This window comes from Phyllopteryx taeniolatus, chromosome 16, assembly GCF_024500385.1.
Source record: "Phyllopteryx taeniolatus isolate TA_2022b chromosome 16, UOR_Ptae_1.2, whole genome shotgun sequence".
Taxonomy (NCBI): domain Eukaryota; kingdom Metazoa; phylum Chordata; class Actinopteri; order Syngnathiformes; family Syngnathidae; genus Phyllopteryx; species Phyllopteryx taeniolatus.
The window spans coordinates 9528104-9551681 of NC_084517.1; the positions used below are offsets into that span (position 1 = coordinate 9528104).

General features: G+C 40.3%; 1 protein-coding gene and 1 long non-coding RNA gene across 4 annotated transcripts in view; one reads left to right on the forward strand and one right to left on the reverse strand.

Moving 5' to 3' along the window:
• The window catches only part of LOC133465786 (uncharacterized), a 31598-nt gene extending 13435 nt beyond the window's left edge, over positions 1 to 18163 (forward strand). The window contains exons 3-5 of one of the 2 annotated variants that reach the window (XR_009784752.1): positions 9841 to 9883; positions 17850 to 17943; positions 18024 to 18163. This is a non-coding gene — a long non-coding RNA (uncharacterized LOC133465786). The remainder of the gene's footprint in view (positions 1 to 9840; positions 9884 to 17849; positions 17944 to 18023) is intronic. The other variant, XR_009784753.1, reaches the window with a different exon arrangement.
• Positions 1 to 23578, reverse strand: part of LOC133465783 (glutamate receptor ionotropic, NMDA 2B-like) — a 168931-nt gene that overhangs the window by 103707 nt on the left and 41646 nt on the right. For both annotated transcript variants that reach the window (XM_061748872.1, XM_061748873.1), the window contains exon 4: positions 17845 to 18456. In XM_061748872.1, coding sequence (XP_061604856.1) covers positions 17845 to 18456 — 612 coding nt within the window. The remainder of the gene's footprint in view (positions 1 to 17844; positions 18457 to 23578) is intronic.

Below are 23578 nucleotides of genomic sequence, written 5' to 3' on the forward strand. Positions count from 1 at the left end.
ACCGCCCCCAACCAGCAGCCAGAGCGGGGGACCTAGGCGGGTGCCAGCCGGCACCGCCCCAGCACCCACGGAACATGGGCGAGTCACCATCACACCACCATTACTCCCCAGGAGGTCACCCCAGTGGTTTCCCCCCACCCCCAAGATCAGGAAGGAGTGAAAAAAAGTCCCACCCCCACAGACTCCGGAACAGCAAACACAGGGACAAGCGGAGAAGATCCCCACAGCATGCAAGTGTCTTTTCACCATGCAAACCGATCTAGAATGTGTGAAAATAAAAAGAAATAAATAGAATAATAAAAAAACAACAACAACCTCGACAACACAGAATATAGAATTCTATTGCTTACTTTCACACTTATGAAAATAGTCTTGCTATTGTCAAATGTCAGATGGCATCCTACTCAGGGTAAGGAATCAAGAGTCTAGATTTAGCATGCTGAGGAAAGGTGACCACCTATCAACGTATATGTGTAATTGATTTTTTCATTCTGCTGATATTTTTTCTAACGCAATATATTCTATGATGAGATTTAGCCACTGATTGATGTTAATAGAATTGTTTTCTTAGCGGTAGCAAACGCGACAAGTAATGATTGTGAATATTTATTAGGGAGGTCAATTATGCTTAAATCGCCAAGTATGCACAATCTTGGGGAAAGTGGAATCCTGCAGTTTAAAATATATGCAAGTTTTTGTATAACCAAAGACCAAAAGCATTGAATTGGTGTACATTCCCATGAAAATAGGTGTCTGGGGTATTTTTGGTGCATTGCACGCATATATTAGATGAGAGAAGCCCATTTTATGCATAGTGTACTGAGTAAAATGTGTTCTATGGAGCACTTTATATTGTATCAGATGTAGATTTGTGTTTTTTGTCATTCTAAACATATTGTTACAAATCTATATCAAGTAGCTACGGTCAGCAGACATGGAGAGGTCTTCTTCCTATTTGGTGATTGGTAAGTGGATTGATTTAGTACAAGAAATTTATAAACTTTTGAGAGATTTCTTTTACTTTGCGAGAGAAGCTTCATTATTTGCTTGACACACTCCGGCAGTTCGAGGGTGCTCTGGAGTGTTGGTATTCAGTTCATCACGTATCCTAAAAACATTATTGTTAAATAGCTGTTGTAGGTGGTTAATTCCGTGTTGTTCCCATATACTAAAATGAAGGGGTATATTATTAATTTCGGAATCTGGATTATGACAGATTGGGGGGAGCATACTGGGAGCTAATTGAGATCCTGTCGATTCTAAACTTTGCCAGCAAGCCGTGAAGGTGGATGCAATTATTGGATTCCTGGAACATTAATGCCGTTTAAGACTAGTAGAAATAAATGGGAGTTTTGGTAGTTTGGTGTTGTTGCAGTCTGTTTGTTCCAATTCTAGCCAATAATCACACTCCTCACTGTGGTGCAACCATTTGATGAGGTATTGTAATTAGCTAAATAATAGTGTTTAAAGTTAGGAGCATTTAGGCCTCCCTCCAGTTTACTTTTCTGAAGAGTGGATAGACTGACTATTTTTCTTATTTTTTGAATAAAAATGTATTACAGCATAATCTAAGATTTGAAACCATTTAAATGTGGGCTTAAATGGAATCATTGAAAATAAATAATTTATTTGAGGTAAGGTTTTCATTTTTATTGTCGCTATTCTTCCCAGTAATGATGTAGGCAAGTTATTCCAGGGTCTTAAATCAGCTGAGATTTTTTCCAGAAATGGTGTGTAATTTAGATTGGTTAGCTCTGTGAGTTTTGACGAAATATTGATACCTAAATACTTAATGTTTCCTATAGGAATAAGGTATTCTGGGATTTGATCTGGAGGAGTCCATGAGTTTGCTGTTATTGGGAGTATTGTTGATTTGGTCCAGTTAATAGAGTAGTCTGATATTTGTGAAAATGTTTTAATGAGATTGAAGACTGCCTGAAGAGAATACTTGGGTTCCTGTAAGTGAAGAAGAATATCATCAGAATATAGATTGATTTTGTGTTCTGTCACTAGTGAGCAGATAGATACCTTTAATATTAGCATTCTGACATATAGCGACAGCAAGAGGTTCAAGAAATATTGCAAATAGCATTGGTGAGAGCATTTAATGAAGCCTGTCTGGTCATAGTGGATTATCGACGGAAGTACCTTTTCAAGTCTCGCTGCGAGGGCTTTCGAGATAATCTTGATATCTACATTAATCAGTGATAAGGGCCGATAATTCGCCGGGAGAGTGGGGTCTTTACCTGGCTTTAGTAAAAACTTAATTAAAGCTGTGCTCATATGGCTATTAATTCTACCTTTATCCTTTATCTCATTGACTGTTCTGAAAAATAGAGGCGCGAGTACTGGCCAAAAATGTTTAATGAATTCAACAGGGATTCCATCCGGGCCAGGCACCCGTCCCGGCTGCATATTTTTAATGCGTTACGTAATTCTCTCAAAACAGCTTTCCCGGTTTCCCACAACAGAGATGGGGATATGGTTGGGGAGTCGTTGAATTTCATTAACTTATCCCATTCCTTCCTCACGAAAGAATCCAAATCTGGGTCCTTCAATAGGGACGTGTTGAAGCGCCATGTTGGTGGGGGGGCCCAAATTTGTTTCAACTTTTATATTGAGAGAAATCGGTGCGTGATCGCTGATGATGATTGGATGTATTTTGGGAGTAATTCTTTGAGCTGCCGAATTGTTTGCAAGGAAGAAATCTATTCTTGAGAAAGAGCGGTGAACTGACCAGAAAAATGTGTATTCTCTTTTTGTTTTTTCAGCCTCCTATGTCAACGAGACCAAAGTCATCCATATACTGCTCTAGTATATTGGAGCATTGTGGCTGATTACTATTTTTGAGATTTGAGCGATCTATTAGGGGATTTAGCGTAAAATTAAAATCACCTCCCATAATCATTGTAGAAGTGGCTGACAACTTTAACTAGTGTGAAAAGAGCATGTGAAAAAAAGTTGGATCGTCTTTATTTGGAGGGTATGCATTGACAATTGTATAAAGCTTGTTACATATTGTAGCCTGTATAATGATATTTCGGCCTTCTGGATCTGCTACTGTATTATTTATTGTAAAGTAGTCTTTTATGGACTAGAATTGAGACTCCTCTTTGTCTACAGTTATAATAGGCCGAGATAACCTGAGTGAAATTAGAGTAAATGAGGCATTTTTCTTCTGGCTTATTAAGGTGTGTTTCTTGTAATAGGAGGAGGTCTGTTTTAAATTTAGTGGTATAATCCATAATCTTAATTCTCTTTGCCTGTGATCGAATGCGATTGACATTCCAAGACACGAATGTTAAGTGTGACATATAATGGGTGTGTGTATCATAATTTTAAATAGATTTGGTACTATGCATTCTTTGTTGTTGTTTTTTTGACAGTTTGCGGAGGATTTTTGGTATTGTGTTGACGAATGTTATTTAGAGAGGGTGATAGAGATGCTATATTTGAGTAATGCAAAGCCAGGGTACATAGAAGGGTAACGAGCAAACACTGAACATAAGAAACAGTGACAAGGGTGTGTGGTGGTGGTTTGTGGTGCGCAAAAAGAGTTTTGAGCAACTTGTGCGTTTAGTGTGTGTGGAAGCAAGCAGAGCAGGAAAGCAGAGAGATGGGAGTGAGGATTCATCCTGGTGGCATGTGTGATTTCGTTTTTGTTTATCTAAGCAAAAATACAATACATTTTTGACAATTCATAACGACAACAGATACAAAGTACTTAGAATTTTATGGCTACAACACGTTCCAAATAAGATGGGACAGGTGTCAAAAAAGACTGAGAAAGTTGCGGAAAGCTCATCAAACACCTGTTTGGAACATCCCACAGGTGAACATGGTAATTGGGAACAAGTGGGTGCCATGATTGGATATAAAAGCCGCTTCCCTGAATTGCTCAGTCATTCACAAGCAAAGATGGGGCGAGGTTCACCTCTTTGTGAACAAGTGCGTGAGAAAATAGTCGAACAGTATAAGGACAATGTTCCTCAACGTACAAATGCAAGGAATTTAGGGATTTCATAATCTACGGTCCATAATATCATCAAAAGGTTCAGAGAATCTGGAGAAATCACTGCATGTAAGCGGCAAAGCCGAAAAGCAACATTGAATGTCCTTGACCTTCGGTCCCTCAGGCGGCACTGCATCAAAAACCGACATCAATGTGTAAAGATATCACCACACGGACTCAGGAACACTTCAGAAAAACAATGTCAGTAAATACAGTTCGCCGCTACATCCGTAAGTGCAACTTGAAACTCTACTATGCAAAGCAAAAGCCATTTATCAAGAACACCAGAAACCCCGCCGGCTTCTCTGGGCCCGAGCTCATTTAAGATGGACTGATGCAAAGTGGAAAAGTGTTATGTGGTCCGACGAGTCCACATCTGAAATTGTTTTTGGAAATTGTGGACATCGTGTCCTCGGGCCAAAGAGGAAAAGAACCATCCATACTTTTATGGACGCGAAGTTCAAAAGCCAGCATCTGTGATGGTATGAGGCTGTATTAGTGCCAATGGCATGGGTAACTTACACATCTGTGAAGGCACCATTAATGCTGAAAGGTACATACAGGTTTTGGAGAAACGTTGCCTCTTATTTTGGACACCTGAAGACTCATGCAGACTTGCCAGTCTCACACGGGACCCCACCAGGACCCACCTCTTAAAGGGACATGCATGTACAGTACATTAATTCATTCATCTTCTGTACCGCTTAGCCTCACTAGGCTTGTGGGCGTGCTGGAGCCCATCCCAGCTGACTGGGCGAGAGGCGGGATACACCTTGAACTGGTCGCCACCCAATCGCAGGGCACATATAAACAAACAACCATTCCCACTCACATTAACACCTACTACAGGCAATTCAGAGTCTATGCATGTACATGGTTATTTCTTTGGGTGCTCAAATAAGTTTCCAATGTATTTAGAAAGAGTTTTTAACTAGTTTACTGTAAGTATGTTTTGATCAGTTTGTTTAACATTCGGTCTACCAGAATTCAGCAACTACTAGAATGACTATAGCAGTTATTTTGACTGCTCAGACATTATTTGTATATAATTTGGATTATCATTAAAAATATCTAAGTATAAATTGGTGCAATAGGTAAAAACATATCAGGACACCAAATGAAAACTATAATGATAGAGTGTTTTATTTATTTAATTGACGCACATAACGTTTCTGCAATTGGACATGCAAAGTTGCGAACTCGAACTGCAAACATTTTCTCTGTGGGGAAAAAAAAAAAAAAAAGTATCCTGCTTTAAAAATGGGTTGGTATAATCATTAGACCTTGACAATGAAAATTATTAAATTATATGAACATTCCAAAATGCTGTGATGGCTGCCAGCCACCTGAAGACAATCTGCTGTTACGATGCTTTTGTTGTTTTGCGTATGGCTCACAATCACTCACAGTCAACACGGGTAACCTGTACCTTCCGTGTGCATCTCCCACACACTACCTTGTGACATTTGACATAAGCATCCTTTGCTTTGTTTTTCTTACACCTTCTACGCACTTGGCACTGCCTTCTCCTCTCCTTCTTCTGCTGCGCCAAGTGGGGCTCTCGCAACATCATTTGTCAGCTTTTGCTCTCATGGGTCCGGAGTGAAGTTCATTTGCGAGTCGGATTATGAAGTTCCTACGTGACATCCTCTCATTGGTGCCTTTCTGGAACAGCTGACCAAAAGCTCGCCAAGTCCAGGCCTTTTCCACCTTGTGCACCATGAATGTAGATTAGAGCAATGAAGGCCTTTCGCTCATCAACAGTCATATCCCATGAACTTTCCTCTCTGACTCTGTGTGCCTCAGCAACGGGGCAGGCCCTGATGTGTTTCAGTATAGCATCATCAACCAAACACAGAAAAGAGGTGAGGGCATCTTCAATATTGAGTTTGGCATGTGCTGTGAGGCCCGCAGCTTCTGTAAAGACATTGTGACTGACGCCTTCCGCTGTTTTCACCTGACTGTATTACAGTCCACACAGTGCCATCTTTTGCGGTTTCCTGCCTCTGTGCTGAAGGTTGTGGGACAGATCCTTCACCCAATGGCTGGTTAAGTGCTGTTGTGGTTGACACAGTAGGTGTCACTGAAGTTTCAGGATGTTCCACTGTCACCAAAAAATGATCGCCTAATTATTTTTATTTCATGGAATATTCATCTTATCAAACCTTTTCCAATTTATCAGAAAATCAAGCTGTTTTGTACATTATTTTGAGCAATACCTAAATAAAGGCTAAGAAGCTCACAAGATCACATAAAACTAGCACAGGCTTACATTACAGGAATATGCATTATAAAAAAAAAAAATAGTCTAATAATAATAATGATGATAATAAGGTGTCCTGCTGTAGGCCTCGTACCTGGAAAATTATCAGACGGGATGTTAGCAAGTGTGGAATTTGATGCTTCCACTTGTCAGTTTTTGCTAGCGGGCAACTCTGAAATTATTTCAGAGTGACTCTCCCACTTCATCCAACAATCAAGCGATATCCCTCTCTGAACCTGCTCCTCCATCAGATTCTTCCTCATCAAGTCTCTGAAGTAAGGCTAAAACCTCCATAGCTGTCATTTTTTTTTTTATTTGTCATTTTTGTTTCTCTTGGGTTGAGAGTGAAGCTCCTGTATATCTAGGTTTAGCATCACAGAGCATAAAAATCAAACAAACAATAGACAAGGAGAAAAAGCGAGAAAATGTAGCAAATGAAAGTGAAAGTGAAATATGACACCCCCTGTAAAAAGCATGCAGTCAATTTAACTGCTATGGTCATTTGAAGTAGTAATACGCTGATCTCCTTTGTGTTTTGAAATTTTAATGATGAAACAATGTTAGAATAAAATATATACACATTTAGGAAAAGTCAGGGTCCTGTTGGTAAATTTTTTTTTTTTTTTTTAAACCAAGTTATGACGTTGCAAAATTTGAAAGCAGTCAAAATGACTGCCTTGTTAGTTCTAGTGTTAAAGCGTGTCTGAGGGGTAAAATTTATTAATTAAAAGGTTTAAATGTTTTTTTATATGGTCTCTCTAAATTGTGGTTGCGTCGAGAACATATCTGTATTTGTATGTAACAATTAAAAAGTGAATTTTCCATAATATTCATTCATTTCATTCATCTGTGATCTCTGATGTTCTACTGCATAACCAAGAATAGAAACACACTGGCACGTTCTTATTCACCATCTACCATAGTATCCAGTACACAATATCAACCACGAACATCTTGAAACATCGCAAAACTGCTTGTAGAAAGGAATAATTGTATTATTTCTACATTTTTAATGAAAAGCTCAATGAATGAGAGGATACGTTACACTTTTTTCTCCTTTTAACTGTTCCACAATATGGCCATTTGCTGGGTCGTTTGGGCTAATTGTGTTATGTTATTCGAAAAAAGAATGTGCGAGTGTATGTGTGTGAGAGAGAGAGAGTGTGTGTGTGTGTGTGTGTGTAACATTGTAATGTCGTTTTGTATTTGGTCTGTTATTGTTTTTCTAATCTCCAGTCAAGTGCATGGGAGGCATCTCTCTTTCCAATATGAAGAGATAAGAGACATGACAAAAGTCTGGCTTTGATTGAAAGCAATGGAGTTCAGTGAAGAGGCAGTATAGTAAAAGTTATGGGGTGAGTTTCAAAATGGCCACATTCTAAATGACCGGAGTAAATTGAGACCAACGGGGTTAGAAAATGGGCCACATATATTTAGGACTCTAACTTCATTTGGAACCCTCTTTCTCCAGGAAAGGGGAACATAGAGTGTGCTGTCACATATTCTAAACCAGGACAATACGAGCCTTGCAGCCAGAGGAAAATGTGTTTCTTAAAATAATAAGTAATTCTCTTATCTTAAGATAAAGGTTTTAAAATAATTTGGATAGTAGACTGACATAGAAGTGAGAATATCGATCCTGGATCTTTGACTTTCGTGGTGTACAATAATGGTGGACCCGCCTGGAAACCTCTCCTGTCTATTTAGAATTGTGTACACAAAATCTATCCATTTCTATAGTACGCGACTTAATTAGGGGTTGCGGGTGAGCTGCAGCCGATCCCAGCTGACTTTGGGCAAAAGGCAGGTACACCCTGGACTGGGGTACATATAGGCAAACAAGCATTCACACTCACATTCACACCAAGGGGAATATTTCGAGTTCTAAATTAAACTTCAATGCATGTTTTGGTAATGTGGGAGAAGAGGCAGTACTCGGTGACAACCCACACAAGGGGGTATGAGCAGAGATTTAACTTCAAAACCATGCTGCCTTTCACAAAAACAAACATACATGTATTTATTTCACAAGATAATGATATTTGCTATTCAATAAATACATCACTAAGGTCAAACACAATCAATTGTGGATTCTTGTTGACCTTTTCCTATTGGAAATATTGTAAAGAGAACTTATATTTTCCAGGATCCAAATGTTGCCGTCATCAAACAGTTTTAAAAAAGGAGCCAACTATTGTTAAAGTTGAAAACAATAATACACACGGTCTTGACTTGACTAATTACAAACGGTGCGGTAATACAATGCCAAATCTCTCTCTTTATCTAATTCTTAACTGTCACACAAAGCACATGTTAATGCAATAAACTCTGCATTAAACTTTGATAACAAGCGACTGTGTAAGGGTAAGCTGGAGGCTTACTACTTTAAACTCAACTCTACTTATTTAATTGAGCAGCACTTTAAAAAACAACAGCACCTGAAACAAAGTGCTGTAGATAAAGATCGAACACAAAACATAAAAACAACAACAATAATAATAATAAATATTAAACAAAATATTTTAATACAAATATAAATCTTTAAAAGACAAACCCATTCGGTGACGTAAACATTTCTGCAAAGCCTCGTCTCTCTTGAGACCAGTCTTTATGTTGATGGCCTGCTGTTCTTTGAATGTGAGTCTTAAAGTCATGTAACTTCACAAGCATATTCTACTGGTTGTCTTCTCCTCTTCTTTGCAAAAAAGCCCCCCCAAAAAATCTTTTGTGGGACACGAGTAATTTCTTCAACCTTTTTGATCAAATTTCAAATTGGTCAACCTCAGGTCATTCACCTGAAGATCCAATTCCATTGACTTATCACCTTTACCTTCTGACCACATTTTTTCTAATGCATTTTTACGGTTGTCCATCTGTAGTTCCCACACTCACCTAAACGTAAATGACACTGTAGGATGGCCGTGGAATACAAATCTATTTTCCTTATTGGTACTTTTAACTGTGGTCCTTTGCACTAAGCAAATCATGGTCGTGCTAGTGCCATCTCAAAGACGGACACAAATGAGTGAAAACTTTTTAGAAAAATATAGACAACACATACACACGAGCACTTTTGACGATGATCAGTATAAAATCATTTAAGTCTTTCAGTACAATACGATTTTACTACATCCAGGCACGATATTATGATCACTACGGATGTCCCGAGCCAACTTTTTCACTTCTGATCAGATACCAGTATTGCAGCCTTGAGTTTTGGCCAATACCGATATTGGTCCGATCCGATTTCAGCAATAATCATACATACAGTATACAATGGGCACGACCACTGACCACGGAACCCACGTACCCACTGTATACAGTATGCCAGAGAGTATTGTTATATTGCCTGTTGTATGTGTTTATACAGCATTTTTGTAGCAATAGTCATATTTTTGGAGCTATAAGTGCCACAAGTTCGATGCTAATTTTCGTTAGCTCGTCAATGGTGATTTTCATTCATTGTGTGTTAGCAAAAACGAAGAAAGAAATAAAGTATTTGATTTGATTGATTTGATGTATTTGAACACTCAATATGTGTAATTATGTTGCTTTGTCTGCTCAGTTTTACAGTGAACTTCAACCGCAGGGTCAATGAACGACTTTAAGTAAACAACATTCACTCTTACTCCTTGCTACTATGTTAGCACCTTAGCAACCTGTTGTTGTGATCACGTGGGCTTTGCATGCCATCCGGGTGCTGCTGGATAGAAGTGCTGGAGCAGAGCATGGAATGGACTGCTTGTATAAGAATAGTAAAATCGGAGATTTTAGATCAAGTCCGATCCGATCCATTTTTTTTTTTTTTTTTGGTGACATCGGACTGATTTTCGATCTCCAAGATACAGGATACCCCTAATGATCACTATCTACGCAGATCCAATGCCAAACTGTATTGTAAAGGGTTAATTTTGCCTTTTATAAAGATAATAATGCTCGATTTTGATTAAAACTGTCAAAGAGGTAATAACTGCACAATATTTCGATTATTGTTCTAGTAGTTTGCAGTGGTGTAGAATTGCACTGGATCTTACTCAGAGATGGAATATTATGGTTACCAGATTTCGCTGCACAAAAGAATAAAAATATTACACAAAGTTTTGGACCACTGAAAAACTACAACCACAATAACAAATATATTGTTAAATGAATAGCTCTCTTACAGTATCAATCAAAGCTCAAAGCACGGTTATGTTTGTAAAGGTGGAATATTTCATACATTCAAGTGACTATAGTGTTGTACATAGTTGGTCAGTGTATGCAAGCGATACACCTGTACAGAGAGCAACAAAAGTGTAGCCCTGAATAAAACTGCATTAAAGAAAGTCCAAAAAGGGGGGCAAATGGGCACAAAACAAAGCACACAAATGAAGTGAACGAGCACCTAAAAGAGACAGGGACCAAAACGGGAACTAAGAGAGAGACATGAAAAATTAAAAAAGGGGCAAATGAACTCTTATCACTTACAAATTTTGCTAATTGTGTCTGTTTAAGCAAGTATGAGGTGCTGCCGAGCAGGAGACACATTATATTTAATGAGTTCAGGAAGTGATTACCACAACAATGGGTCCAATTGTAGGAATTAATTGGACACGTCTATGTTCAGATCCACAAGGAATTATTATTATTTTTTTTTTTAAATGTAAAAAAATAAAAATAAATAGGGACACATTGAATATGTGTGTGGATGTGTGGGTGCATGCCAGCGCTGATCTCATGTCTGCTGGCACGTATTTGCATGCATGCATTTGTTATTCATATTTCATTACAGTTTCCTCTAGGTCATCGGAATTGGCTGCATTATCTCTTTTTTCTTAATTGCTGACTATCCTCCATTTAAAGCATATGAAGCAGTGGATGTTATCTGTATCCTCCAGCAGCAGCCTCTCGTAGATTAGCTGGCTGCTCACATAATAAGGTGGCCCAAGGTGATCAGCGACAACTAACAGCTATTTGTACCATTACAAAGCCATACCTTCTAGACAAGCGAAGGAAAATGGCTAAGCATGTCTTGGTAATATGAACATTAACCATACGCTTTATATTTGCTGATTGTTGACGCCCATGCACACACGATATTCGTGGGAGAAAATGCATGCAAAGTGGTGCCGGAAACAATCTACGGATTAAAGACTGGCAACTCCAGCCGTGCTGGCAAGGTAATGCAGGCCCTTAAACTGCAGGATTAGTTCCCAATCTGGTACTATTTTATGAGCACAGCTGTACTAGATACTATTATTCACTATTTTAGCTTACACTTTACCAAGCAAAGAGCAGCTTTTCCTCTTCGTAGTATGAGTTCAATTTCCTTCTTTGTAAAATTTTGCAAATTGTTCCTTCTATTGGAATTAAGTGGAATTACTACCACATGTAAATTTTTTTTAAATCCCAACTAAACTTCCACTGAAAGATTTCATCCATTTGCAACAAGTCACCTAAATTGTAGATGGGCTTTGAAAACTTAACGTATTTTCACAACCATAAGGCACACTTAAAAGTCTTACATTTTCTCCAAAATGGACAGGCGCCTTATAATGTGGCGCGGCTTGTGTGTGCACTGAGTTCCACAATCTATAAATGTTGTTGTGTGATGAGCGCTCCGCTTGACTGACTGGGAGCATTTCCTGCCGACACGCTGGTTATACAGAGTAAAAGCGGACATGGCTGAGGACAGCATGCGGACGTAAAGGGGGAAGGGTGCGCGTGAAGGAGGATGCGAAAGGCACGCCCCCAGTAGGTATATAGCACCAGTATGTGCATTGTGCAAAACAACATCGGTTTGGCTAAGGACCCCCGAAAATGTAACCAGCAAGGTTCATTTGAATCTCGAGATGTATTAAAAAAATGTAGTTTATGTGATATCTTATGAAAAATAAATGGTAACTGACTGCATTTATATAGCGCTTTATCTACACCATCACAGTGCCCAAAGCGCTTTACAAAGCCTCACATTCTCACACACACATTAATAAACCAATGGGCGACTGCTGCCATGCAAGGCACTGCCAGGCCCACTGGGAGCAAATTAGGGTTCAGTGTCTTGCCCAAGGACACTTCGACATGCGGACGGACGATCGTAGCAGGGATTTGAACCTGTTCTACCTACTGAGCCAAAGCCATCCTAAAGCAATCCCCTTGGTATCGCAAGACAAGTCCAGATTTGTGGGACAGTCCACCAAGGACTCCACTAAAAGAGGTTTGATGAAGATCTGATATTGTATTTCAAAATAAAAGAAAACTGGTGTTCCAAAAAGATAATTTCATAGTCTAACACCATAGCCAATTCTTGCTCAAATGATCTCAATGTAAAAACAAGGGCTAGGTTTAATCTTAAATCTATGTCCTTTATGTTTTATCTAAACTCAAGTGTGCAAAGTTCATTTTTGAGGACATTCAATAAAAATACACTAACTCGAAAGCTAATTTGGAGCTTTGTAAAATTGGTTTCGAAAATATATAGCCACTACAAGAATGATAAATATATTTTCAATATGAAGCCCATTTAATTTTTGGTCTAGAACTCATGTTTTAAATTATGTCATGAACACGACAGTCAGGTGAGTGAAAGACTACACAGTCAGGTTTTCTCTCCATCGGTGAGAGAAATTATTCATAAAATTCACTTTGTTCAAAACATCTGTCTCATAATCCCTATAAGTTTCTAACTTTATCATAATTACAGTGCATCTTGGAGATAAATATGAGATTCAATGACTAATTCAATTTGACTTCACAAGACTCGAGTCATCCCATGTTAGATATATTTTATGGAACTGTCTTGTACGGTTCCCCATATTTTCTGTATTCTCCACAGATTGAAAATCCAAGTGCTCTATGATATTCTTTCAATGTCATGCCATGTCATCTTCTCCTTTGCACGTGTAATAAAAATACAGATTTGTCTTGCCAATTCTAATACCAGTGTCTGTCCTTCAAATTTGTGTGTGCGCGCGTGCATGCACATGTGCGTGAGCGTGTGTGCACATTTGTGCATCGAGGTGTGATGGATTGAAGCCTTATTTCCTTAGTGCAAAGATTCTTTTCCGAAGCTTCAACTTGTTGTTCTCTTATAACGGTATCACGGTATGGAAAGTGAATGAATGGATGTTTAGTAAACAATTACCAATGTGTATGTGAGGTCATAAATTACAATTTCGCATCAATATATCAGTACTTTATAGTTGTGGTCTAATAATCTCATCATTTCATGTGTTTATGTAATACTGTATTAAGTTAAGATCCTCTGTTTAGCTGTTCATTCATAGATTTCACGAGCGAGAAACTCTTAGGCCTTGGCCGTGTCCTGACTGCTTTTATTTTGCATTCAATGCTTTTCATGTGAAACAACAGTTGTCTCTGTGTCACTTCTTTACCACTGAACTTCGCATTAAGTTTTCAAACAGTAACAGTGGATGCAAAAAAATCAAAAAAAATGTTTTTGTGAAATAAAAGAATTAGACAAATGAGTCATTTCAAAAGTTTTCTGCCATTAATGTGAGCCAGAACCTGTACAACTCAATTTGGGGTGGGGGTGGGACAGAGATTACGTGGTTGGACAAGTGTGCACACCCTCTTATAACGGGATGTAGCAGTTGTTTATTTTTATTTCCCCTCTCAAAAAGATTTCAGGTATTTTTTTTGCAATTGAGTTGTACAGGTTGTCGGTCACATTATTGGTGGAAAAAGCTTTGAAATGATTTATCTTGGTCTCATTTTTCTCATCACAAAACCTGGCATTTGAACAAGGGGAGATTTTTCATACCTCCTGTATATCATTCCACTTAAACAGTGTCTCCATACACAACTTGAAACCGCATGGCCACCTTGAGAATTTTTCCCACCCCACTTTATTCTCACTACCTGAATTCCTCCATTCCTCCTATGTTTTATTCACTCCCTTCTGCCAATCCTCCTCTATCGTATTTACGCCAGAGAATTGTCTTAGCCCATTAGTCGGACACAAATCCGTTTGGAGACAAAGCCTTAATACAGCCCCGTCTTAGCTCTCTCAAGACATGGTAACGCCGGGAGAAACCTCTCATGAGAGGTGGAATCTGCTGGTGGCTAGGGAAATCTATTTAAACCTTTTGCAACAAAATAAGGCTCTTTTGTTTTGTCTGTTGAACTCAGACCGTATGAACTTTCAATAATCCATAATTTAAATGCCTATACAAACACATGTAGCGGCACGGTGGGCGACTGGTTAGAGCGTCAGCCTCACAGTTCTGAGGTGCGGGGTTCAATCCCCGTCCCCGCCTGTGTGGAGTTTGCATGTTCTCCCCGTGCCTGCGTGGGTTTTCTCCGGGCACTCCGGTTTCCTCTCACATCCCAAAAACATGCATTAATTGGAGACTCTAAATTGCCCGCAGGCATGACTGTGAGTGCGAATGGTTGTTTGTTTCTATGTGCCCTGCGATTGGCTGGCAACCAGTTCAGGGTGTAACCCGCCTCCTGCCCGATGACAGCTGGGATAGGCTCCAGCATGCCCGCGACCCTAGTGAGGAGAAGCGGCTCAGAAAATGGATGGATGGATACAAACACATGTAACTTATTCCTCATAGTGGCTGAGGATGTTTAATAAACTGCACTAATTACCAGGTGTCTATTAGGGGTAAAAAAAAAAATTGAGAAAGTCTATTATTGCAAATGCATTTTTTCACTTTGTGATTCATTTATATATGGTAGCCATCCCTGTGATTACAGGAAGTCCTTGAGTTACGACGCACTCGCTCTACGACGTTTCGACTTTACGACGCCCGTGCCTCGTCCGCCATTTTGTCCCAGCACCATAGTGTTTCTGCTTAGCTAGTGCATAGTGCTTGTCTGTGTTTGTGCGGCGGGAGTATCTTTGCCTTTTTCGCCCTCCTTTTTTCACACTCTCAGCAGTAATGGTAAGTACAGCATCTTTTTTTTTTTTATTTGAATGTATTTTAGTTTCTTTATACGAAGTGTTAACCTTTCCTGCTACGGTCACCTGACCGTGGTCGGGAGACGCAGGGGTTTACTCCCTTCTCTCGTTGCACAGCTGAGCTGGGTGGCGGCAACAATAAAGGCACGAAGCGCCGATTTTCCGCTTTAATGGCTTTATTAGCTCCTCTGCACATTCGATGTCAACGGGTCCTCCGCTAATCGCTACTCTTCCCCGGTCGCCGTCACTACACGTGCTAGTGTTACACACTCGTAACGGCGCGCACTCCTTCCTACCTCATTCACAGTCCCCTCTCACTCACACATCGACGTACACGCCCACACACACTGAGCTTGCTGTCACAATCACGTGGGACAATACCCGTAACAGAAGTATTTCGCCGTAAATTTCTACTTTAACGGTGAAATCCGACTTACGCGGAAATTTGTGGGACATTGACTTGTGAGTTTAATTTGTTCTGTGACCAAACTTGTAACACAGTTTACTCATTAATTTTATTTAATTAATTATTTAAATTATTGAAATGCCATTAATTTGACCCCTGGCCCCATACAGCTGAAAGTGCATTGCTCACTGTGGCTGTCCTTTAATCTTTTTATCACTTCACTCGAGCGGCAGCATATCTGAAGCTCACTTGTAACAAGAACAAGAACAGAAGCATTAGGGCACTCGTAAGTCAAAGTACCATTGCACGATCACGCATGAATTAGCAGCCCACTTTAAGTATTTAAACATCCTCCTTACATCATAATACAGGGATGCCAACAATTCTCATGAAACAGCTCCGTCACTTTTAGATGTCATTAGTTAGTGGAGTTAAAAAGCACTGTGGTCCATAAAGCAGAGGCAGACACACCTGAAAATGTGTGTGAGAACTGCTTTGTCAACAAAAACGTTGTAAATGGAAGATGCCTGTACTGTACATTTCTCTTCATAAATCTCTGATGAAAAGCGGCAGAAATACGAGCTTCTGTGGCAGCTGCTGACCTCGACTTGTCACTAAAGCTCATGTGTGTGCTGGTGCAACTGATGACCTGGACCTGATGGCACCAAAACTGGAGGAAGGTGGCACGGTGGGTGGAAATGCAACAAACCTCCCTGAGGCGTTAAAATCACAGACCAACTAGCAGACTGTCAGCAGAAGACGCAACACTACTCAACATATTCCGGTGGTCATTACGAGCAGATAGATTTGTGGAAGTTTGAAATGGATGAGGATTTTGAGGAATTGGCTCAAAGTCCAGATCCAGGCAGACACAGATCAAGCATTTTTTATCCCATTAGGCAAGGCCTAATAAATAGGCAAATCTCCATTCTCTGTTCTAGTGCAATATCCAGTTGATCCTACCATTGGCATTATCGCTAGCAGCTGTTTAACTTTCAAGTCAGACATCAGGCTTACCCTCTCCTCTGTCTGTCTGTCTGTCTGTCTGGTCTGTCTGTCTCTCTCTTTGTGACTGACTGACTGACTGACAGTTAACAGTCCAAATCAAGTTTACATTACAGGCTGTAATACATCAGTGGCCTACAGAAATAGAAAGGAATAGATCAACAATAAAGAATAATAAAGTAATAAAAAATTGAAAAGAAATACATACTCAGACCCTTTGATTGGCACTATCAAACAAGTATTGGATTAGACACCTTAGTTTTCCTCCGAAACGTTAACTTATCTTACCAAGAGATTTTGGGCAACTGCACTCTTCATTTGTGTAAACAGTTTGGGGAAGAAACTTTTCTGTTCCTCTGTGACTGTGCCCCAGTGTACAAAGCAATGTCTATTAGGACATACTTGATGAAAGAACTTGAGAGCCCTGACCTCAACTCCATCAAACACACAGGAATGAACTAAAACAGTGTTGGCGAGCCAGGGCCAGTGAGCTTTGATTCACAAATGTTCCACTCGATGAAAGGACAACTATTACCCTCGTCTTGTTCTTATTTTGGGCGGGTGTAGCTCAGTAGGTAGAGCGAATCCCGGCTACAACTGTCCGCATGTCGAAGTGTCCCTGGGCACCCTAATTTACTCCCAGCGGGCCTTGCAGCACCTTGCATGGCAGCAGTGGCCCATTGGTATATGAATGTGAGGCTTTGTAAAGCGCTTTGGACACTGTGATAAAAACGCTATATAAGTGCAGTCCATTTACCATTGTTTTTCAAACCTTTTTGCTTTGCTTTGGAAACCTCATACTATTTTTTCCAATAATAAGTGACTCTTACACACTAATGAACAATTACAAGATATCAGAGGTTGCCTATCAGTTAATATGTAAACCAGTCACCCTTCGTCAACCAGTTGCTGGCATAGAATCCAAATCCAATTCAGATTCACTATGTCTCAATAAATTACAGCTAAATTGGAAGTAGGTGTCAACATTGCACTTGAAATAAAATGACAAAAAAAAAAAAATCTAATGAAAGTGCATTACATGAGAATACAAAATAATTTTCAGATGATTTTTCTCCACTTTAATGCATTGAGAGCTATCGCAGGTAAGTGTACGATTGGACTTTAATCGCTGGTGACAACCAACTTGTATATCTGTTACATTTTTAAATGTCCTACCATGTACAGTTAAGTGTAATGTAAGTGTGCTTTCATGAAGTGCATTATTTTGTGACAAGACAATTGTGTCCTACCTTAGCAGCCATGATCATGGACGAACCTCCGCGGACTCCCAGGATGGGGATATGGGTCTGGGCCGAAATGAAGTCCAGGATCTGGGCGATGGCCTCCTGGTCCGTGTCATCTCCAAACACCACACCTTGTAGCCAGTGCTCCGTCATTAAGTCGCAGATGCTTTTTATGATGCTTTTAGGGTCCGTCTCATTCATGGTCAGGATCTCTACGCTGGGCGCCATGTGTAGAAAGTCTTCCTTCTCCCGAGCACCGGCCAGTGCCATCTCACTGGAGTTGCCCACCAGGACAACAGCGATGCTTAGGCCACGCAGGATGTTGGGTAGAGCCATATGGTGCGGAGGGGGCGGAGGGATGGGAATGTACTGGCTGCCACCTCCTCCGCCTCCCTTCTCTCTCTGTGAGTGACAGGTGGGGGGCAGGTGAAGAAGGCAGAGCAGCAGGAGAAGGACACCAAGTGAGACGGTGTGGCAGTGCAGCAATGGGGGCAGGGCTGGATGGAGGTGTCGGACTCGCCTCCCTTGCGAGGGGGCATAGGTGCAGACCCCAGCATGGATGCGAAGGGGGGAGGGGCAGCCGCTGACAGGCATGGCGGAGAAGCGGGAGAGAAATACCTGTAGAGAAAGAGGAGAAAGGAAGCATTAAAAAAAAAGGGAAACAATTTAATAAAGCAAGTTAAGAAAGAGAGGAAATAAGGCAGTTTGAATGTGAGATAGAAGTGAACACAGAACCATGCAACATTGATTGAGTAAAGTGGATTGCCGAGAGGCTACATGGCTTATGTGAATTAGTGCATGTCAGTGTCGTCCACAGACATGATGCGGAAGAGAAGGAGAGAAGGAAGAGAAGAAGAATGGGGGAAAACAAGCCAGAAACACACATGAATAGTGCATAAAAACACACTCGTACATGATATGATGCCATATAGTTTATATACAGTATAACCAGCACAGGAATCAATAATTCATGTGGAAATGTCTGAAGCAACATTATGGTATGTATTATGGAAGACATAAATTCTCCCTGTGGATAAAAATACTAGCTTCTTCACACGAAATGATCAGAGAAAGGAAAATGACATTTTGTCACAGTATAGGACAATATAAGGACAATATTTTTGCAGATCCCAGTTGAATGACAAACTGTTGAAAACAAGATCAGTGACGAATTATGTGATTGTATGTGATAGTACCTGGAGAAAACCCACGCAGGTACGGAGAGAACATGCAAAGTCCACACAGGCAAGGCCAGATTTGAACCCGGGTACTCAGAATTGTGAGGCAGATGTCCTAACCAGTCGTCCACCGTGCTGTGAGCAGCTTAGAAGACTTAAAATCACTCAAAACTCAATTATTACTTAAGAAAAATTGGACAACGCAATTGTCCGGCAGCACGGTGACTCAAATCCCGACTCCACCTTTGTGGAGTTTGCATGTTCTCCCCGTGGCTGCATGGGTTTTCTCCGGGTACTCCGGTTTCCTCACACATCCCTAAAACATGCATGGTAGGTTGATTGAAGACTCTAAATTGCCCGTAGGTGTGAATGTGAGTGTGAATGGTTGTTTGTTTATATGTGCCCTGCAATTGGCTGGCGACCAGTTCAGGGTGTACCCCGCCTTTCGCCCAAAAATAGCTGGAATAGGCTCCAGCACGCCCGCAACCCTAGTGAGGGATAAGCGGTACAGAATATGGATGGATGGATGGAATTGTCCATAGGTGTGAATGTAAGCGTGAATAGTTGTCTATATGTGCCCTGCAAATGGTTGGTGAACAGCCCAGGGTTTAGCCCGCTCGAAAAGGCTCCAGCTCACACGCAACCGTAATGTGGACAAATGCGACAGAAAATGGATGATTGGATCTGGTTAAAATGAAGAATTAGTATACAAAGGAATAATGGATGGATTAATTGATTAACTGATTCGGGTGTGAGTCTCATTACTTTTGTTCTTAATGTGTATGTGTCCTAATGCGTTTAACAGCATAGCTATCGTCAGAGTAGGTGTACAGTAGGTGGGAACATGTTGGCTGCAGCTTTGTGGGCTGACATACCCAGAACATTAGTGGTGTAACCGCTTAGAAATGTGGTACATTTTGTCTCTACTGCACTTTGTTCATGCATTTAGGAGGCAGATGAGAAGAACAAAGAACAAAAAAAAATATTAAATAAATAAAACTATCAGGCAAAAAGGATGACAGCTAATGACAAGAATTGACGGACAGGATGAAAAAAACAGGACAGAGAATGTGAGGAAGATAGAGGGACTTATGCAGAGATGACAGAACAACTTCTTTAGGGAAAACTAATTGCTGGGGGGTTTGTCAGCTCTAATTACAGGTCCCTGTGTTAATAGTCAACTCCACACGCCTCCCCAGGAAGGACGGAGAGGTGGGAGGGAAGGAATTATGGAGGCATGAGGACAGGGAGAGACAGAAAGGGAGGAGGCTGCAGTGGGAGGAAAGACAGGGAGCGTAAACCAAGGAGGACCTTGGTGAGACAAGAAAGATGAAAGTAAAGCGGAGAAAACGCCAGGAGAGGAAAAAAGAAAGGAATTCAAGACAGACAAGAAGGAGGGATAGGAGAGAGAATCACACAGTGAGAGGGCGCGTGAGCTCGAGATGCCCTCTTTGAATCTGGACTTCTCTGGCAGCACTCTGTTTCCATGGCAACAATTAAAAAGACCTACATGCACTCACATACAGGCGCAGTTGATGGACACAGATACACAACATACCCGCAGACTCACTGCAGAGGTACTCACACACACAAATACTGTGTGAACAATGCATTCTCATGAGGATTTAGCGATAAAGTGAAGAACTACAGTATGTCACTCATAACGCCACCACCAAGGTCTCCTGCAAAATGCATGCACTGCAAAATAATGTGTCTCGTCATACAATGTTATAATGAAGTATTAATAAAAATGAAGAAAAATAATAATCATAGAGCTTTGTAATTGGGTTTGTTTGGCCATTTGTATCTTAGTTAGCACACTACTTCCTGGTTCATGGAGGATCAATTGGGGGTGCCATAATGTTTCTGGGGTTGGACCGTTCCAGTGGTACGGTATTGACTTAGTATCGAGATAATTACCAAAATGGATTTCAATATAATTCGTTCTTGAAATGTAATTGGTTGTTTCTTCATGAGCCTTTCCTCTACAACGTTTTGTGGGCATTGGATTTGGTACATTGGTACAATGCATTGTACACTATAGAGCTAACGTTTTTTTTTTACACTGTTTCACCGTTTAGCGCTTTCATTTATTTAGTTTAGTTTTTTTACTGCCATGGTACGAGTGGTGTGAATTATCATCTTACTTCCAGTTGTTATTTATACCAGTGTTTCCCAACCTTTATTGAGCCAACGCACCTATTTTAGATCAGAAAGATCTCACAGCACATCACCATAATGATGCAAATTGACTCACTCATTATGAAATCTGGCCTATTTAGTGAACACACTTACTGTATATGCTCGCAGGAAGCCAATACTCATTCTGTTACAGTACAGGAATGGCAACAGGTGAATACATTGGTTTATTGTACCTTATGCTATCTAATGGAAGATTAGATTGTTCTGCCTGTCAGTTGCTGGCATAGAAAAAGAACAAAGACATTTGTAATGAATAAATTGTAATTTTCGGACAAATTAAGTGAAATTGGATAGTTTCGCGCAGCACCCCAGATGATCTCTCATGGCACACTAGGATGCGGCTGCAGCCTGGTTGGGAATCAGTGATTTATACTGATGTTAATATGCACTAATATATTCATTAATTTGTACCCGCGCCTCTCGCCCAGAGTCAGCTGGGATAGGCTCCGGAAGACCCTAGTGAGGATAAGTGGTATGGAAAATGAACGGCTGGATGGAATTTTAAAACATCAACAATCTAAAAAGTCTCGTCCATAACTTTTGTATGAAAATATACTATATGTGCGTAGGAACTGGCTGCACACAAAACTTATAATAGGCATGGATCGTGCAAATGCAATGGTATACTGTACCACAAACTTACCTCGCTGCAGTGGGTGTACACAGATTAGAAAACAATCCTGTAAACACGCAACTGCGCTCACATACGCAGGGAAAAAAACACTCTACTTTATACTGTACATATTTACCCATGACCAAAATCACCAGCTTACGTTGCCTTGTCACACACACTTTGAGTCGCCGGCAGTCATACACTCACACAAGCCCCAAACGCATTCACACAGGATTATTAGCCAACACAATGTGTACGTCCAACAATCATTCAGAAAGATGAGCGCATCAAACAGTGTCGCAGTCAAGTCAATGCATGTCTCAAAGAAACAAAAAAGACCAGCAATACAATATGGATGACGCGTTTGAGGTTACGACTCTAAATGCCCCCATTTCCCTGTCAGTCAGCCAGCCCTCTCGTCTCACCCACCATTTGCTCGATTAGCCACACCAGCGAACACAGCAGCCGTATCACTTACACACGGGTGGACTGCAGATAGTTACTACCAGGCCAAGAGCCTGCAGGGCCCAGCCCAACCTTCTCACTCACAAACTCACACTCACACACACCCACACACACACATTAATCAACCTCTTTTAATGGAGAGCTTTCATAACCTATACATGAGCTTACAGTATTTCAAAAGGAAGCTATGGTTTACCCCAAATATTGTTAGGCATTTCTAAATAAAAGTGAGAAGGTATCACATTGAAAGGGAAAAACAGTAACTTACTTTTACCTAACTATTTTATGAACATCTTCAATTTAGAGAAGCAGGTACATTTCTTGATTTAATGGCAGCACAAACCTGTTGTAATATTTTGAAAATACAAAGATTGGTGTAAACATCTCCGTTTTAATTGACTAATTTAAAAAATAAATAGTTTCACAAAAAAAAGGTAAAATCAGGGTTTTACCTGTAACTAAAAGGGTGGGTAGCAGTGTTCTTTAGTATATTTAAAGTTTATTCAGTTTTCTCACAGCATACTGATATGATGTGAATGTGTTACATTGTGCTTTACATTCAATAAAATGCCTCATATCGTAACCAGCGGCAATTATTTAAGTGTTTAATAGGAGGGAAGCTTTAATTGTACAAATAAATTTTTATTGTAATATTTGAAAAAAAAGTAAGAATAATAAATTGGTGTTTCTCCAGGATCATATAACAACAACATTCATTCTGGATACAGCAACTCAAATTTAACACACGCTACTGTACATAACAATTTAGTTTTAAAACATTTTCAAATTATTATTATTATAATAGAGAAAATACTGATAAACTGCAAGAACAGAGAGACTGGGCGGAACTAATCTAAAGGCACAATGCTCGGTGGAACATAAAACGCTGCATCACGAGCACAGAGGCGTCTGGAAAACTAATCACAAGAAAATCGTCATCACCACATAATTTAAATGGGACATCTTATAAAATATTAGTCAGGGTTGGCTCGGCGGACGCGCCATCTATTTGCAGTCTGAACAGCTCCTGATCCGGAGGGAGTGTCAGCATCTCCAGAAATCTCTAATAACACCCCCAAAAAGATGCTAGACGGGTCATTGCTCAATATAGTCGTCAACACTGAGGAGGCTCGCTTCGTCTCATGCCCTAGTGCCGTCACCGGTCGTCATGGCAACAGAAGCCATACTTGGGATTTGTACGAGACACGACCACTCTCCAAAATAGCATGATTTGAATCAGAGTGTGACAAGTGGATATTTAGGGCCTCATTTACTACGGGCG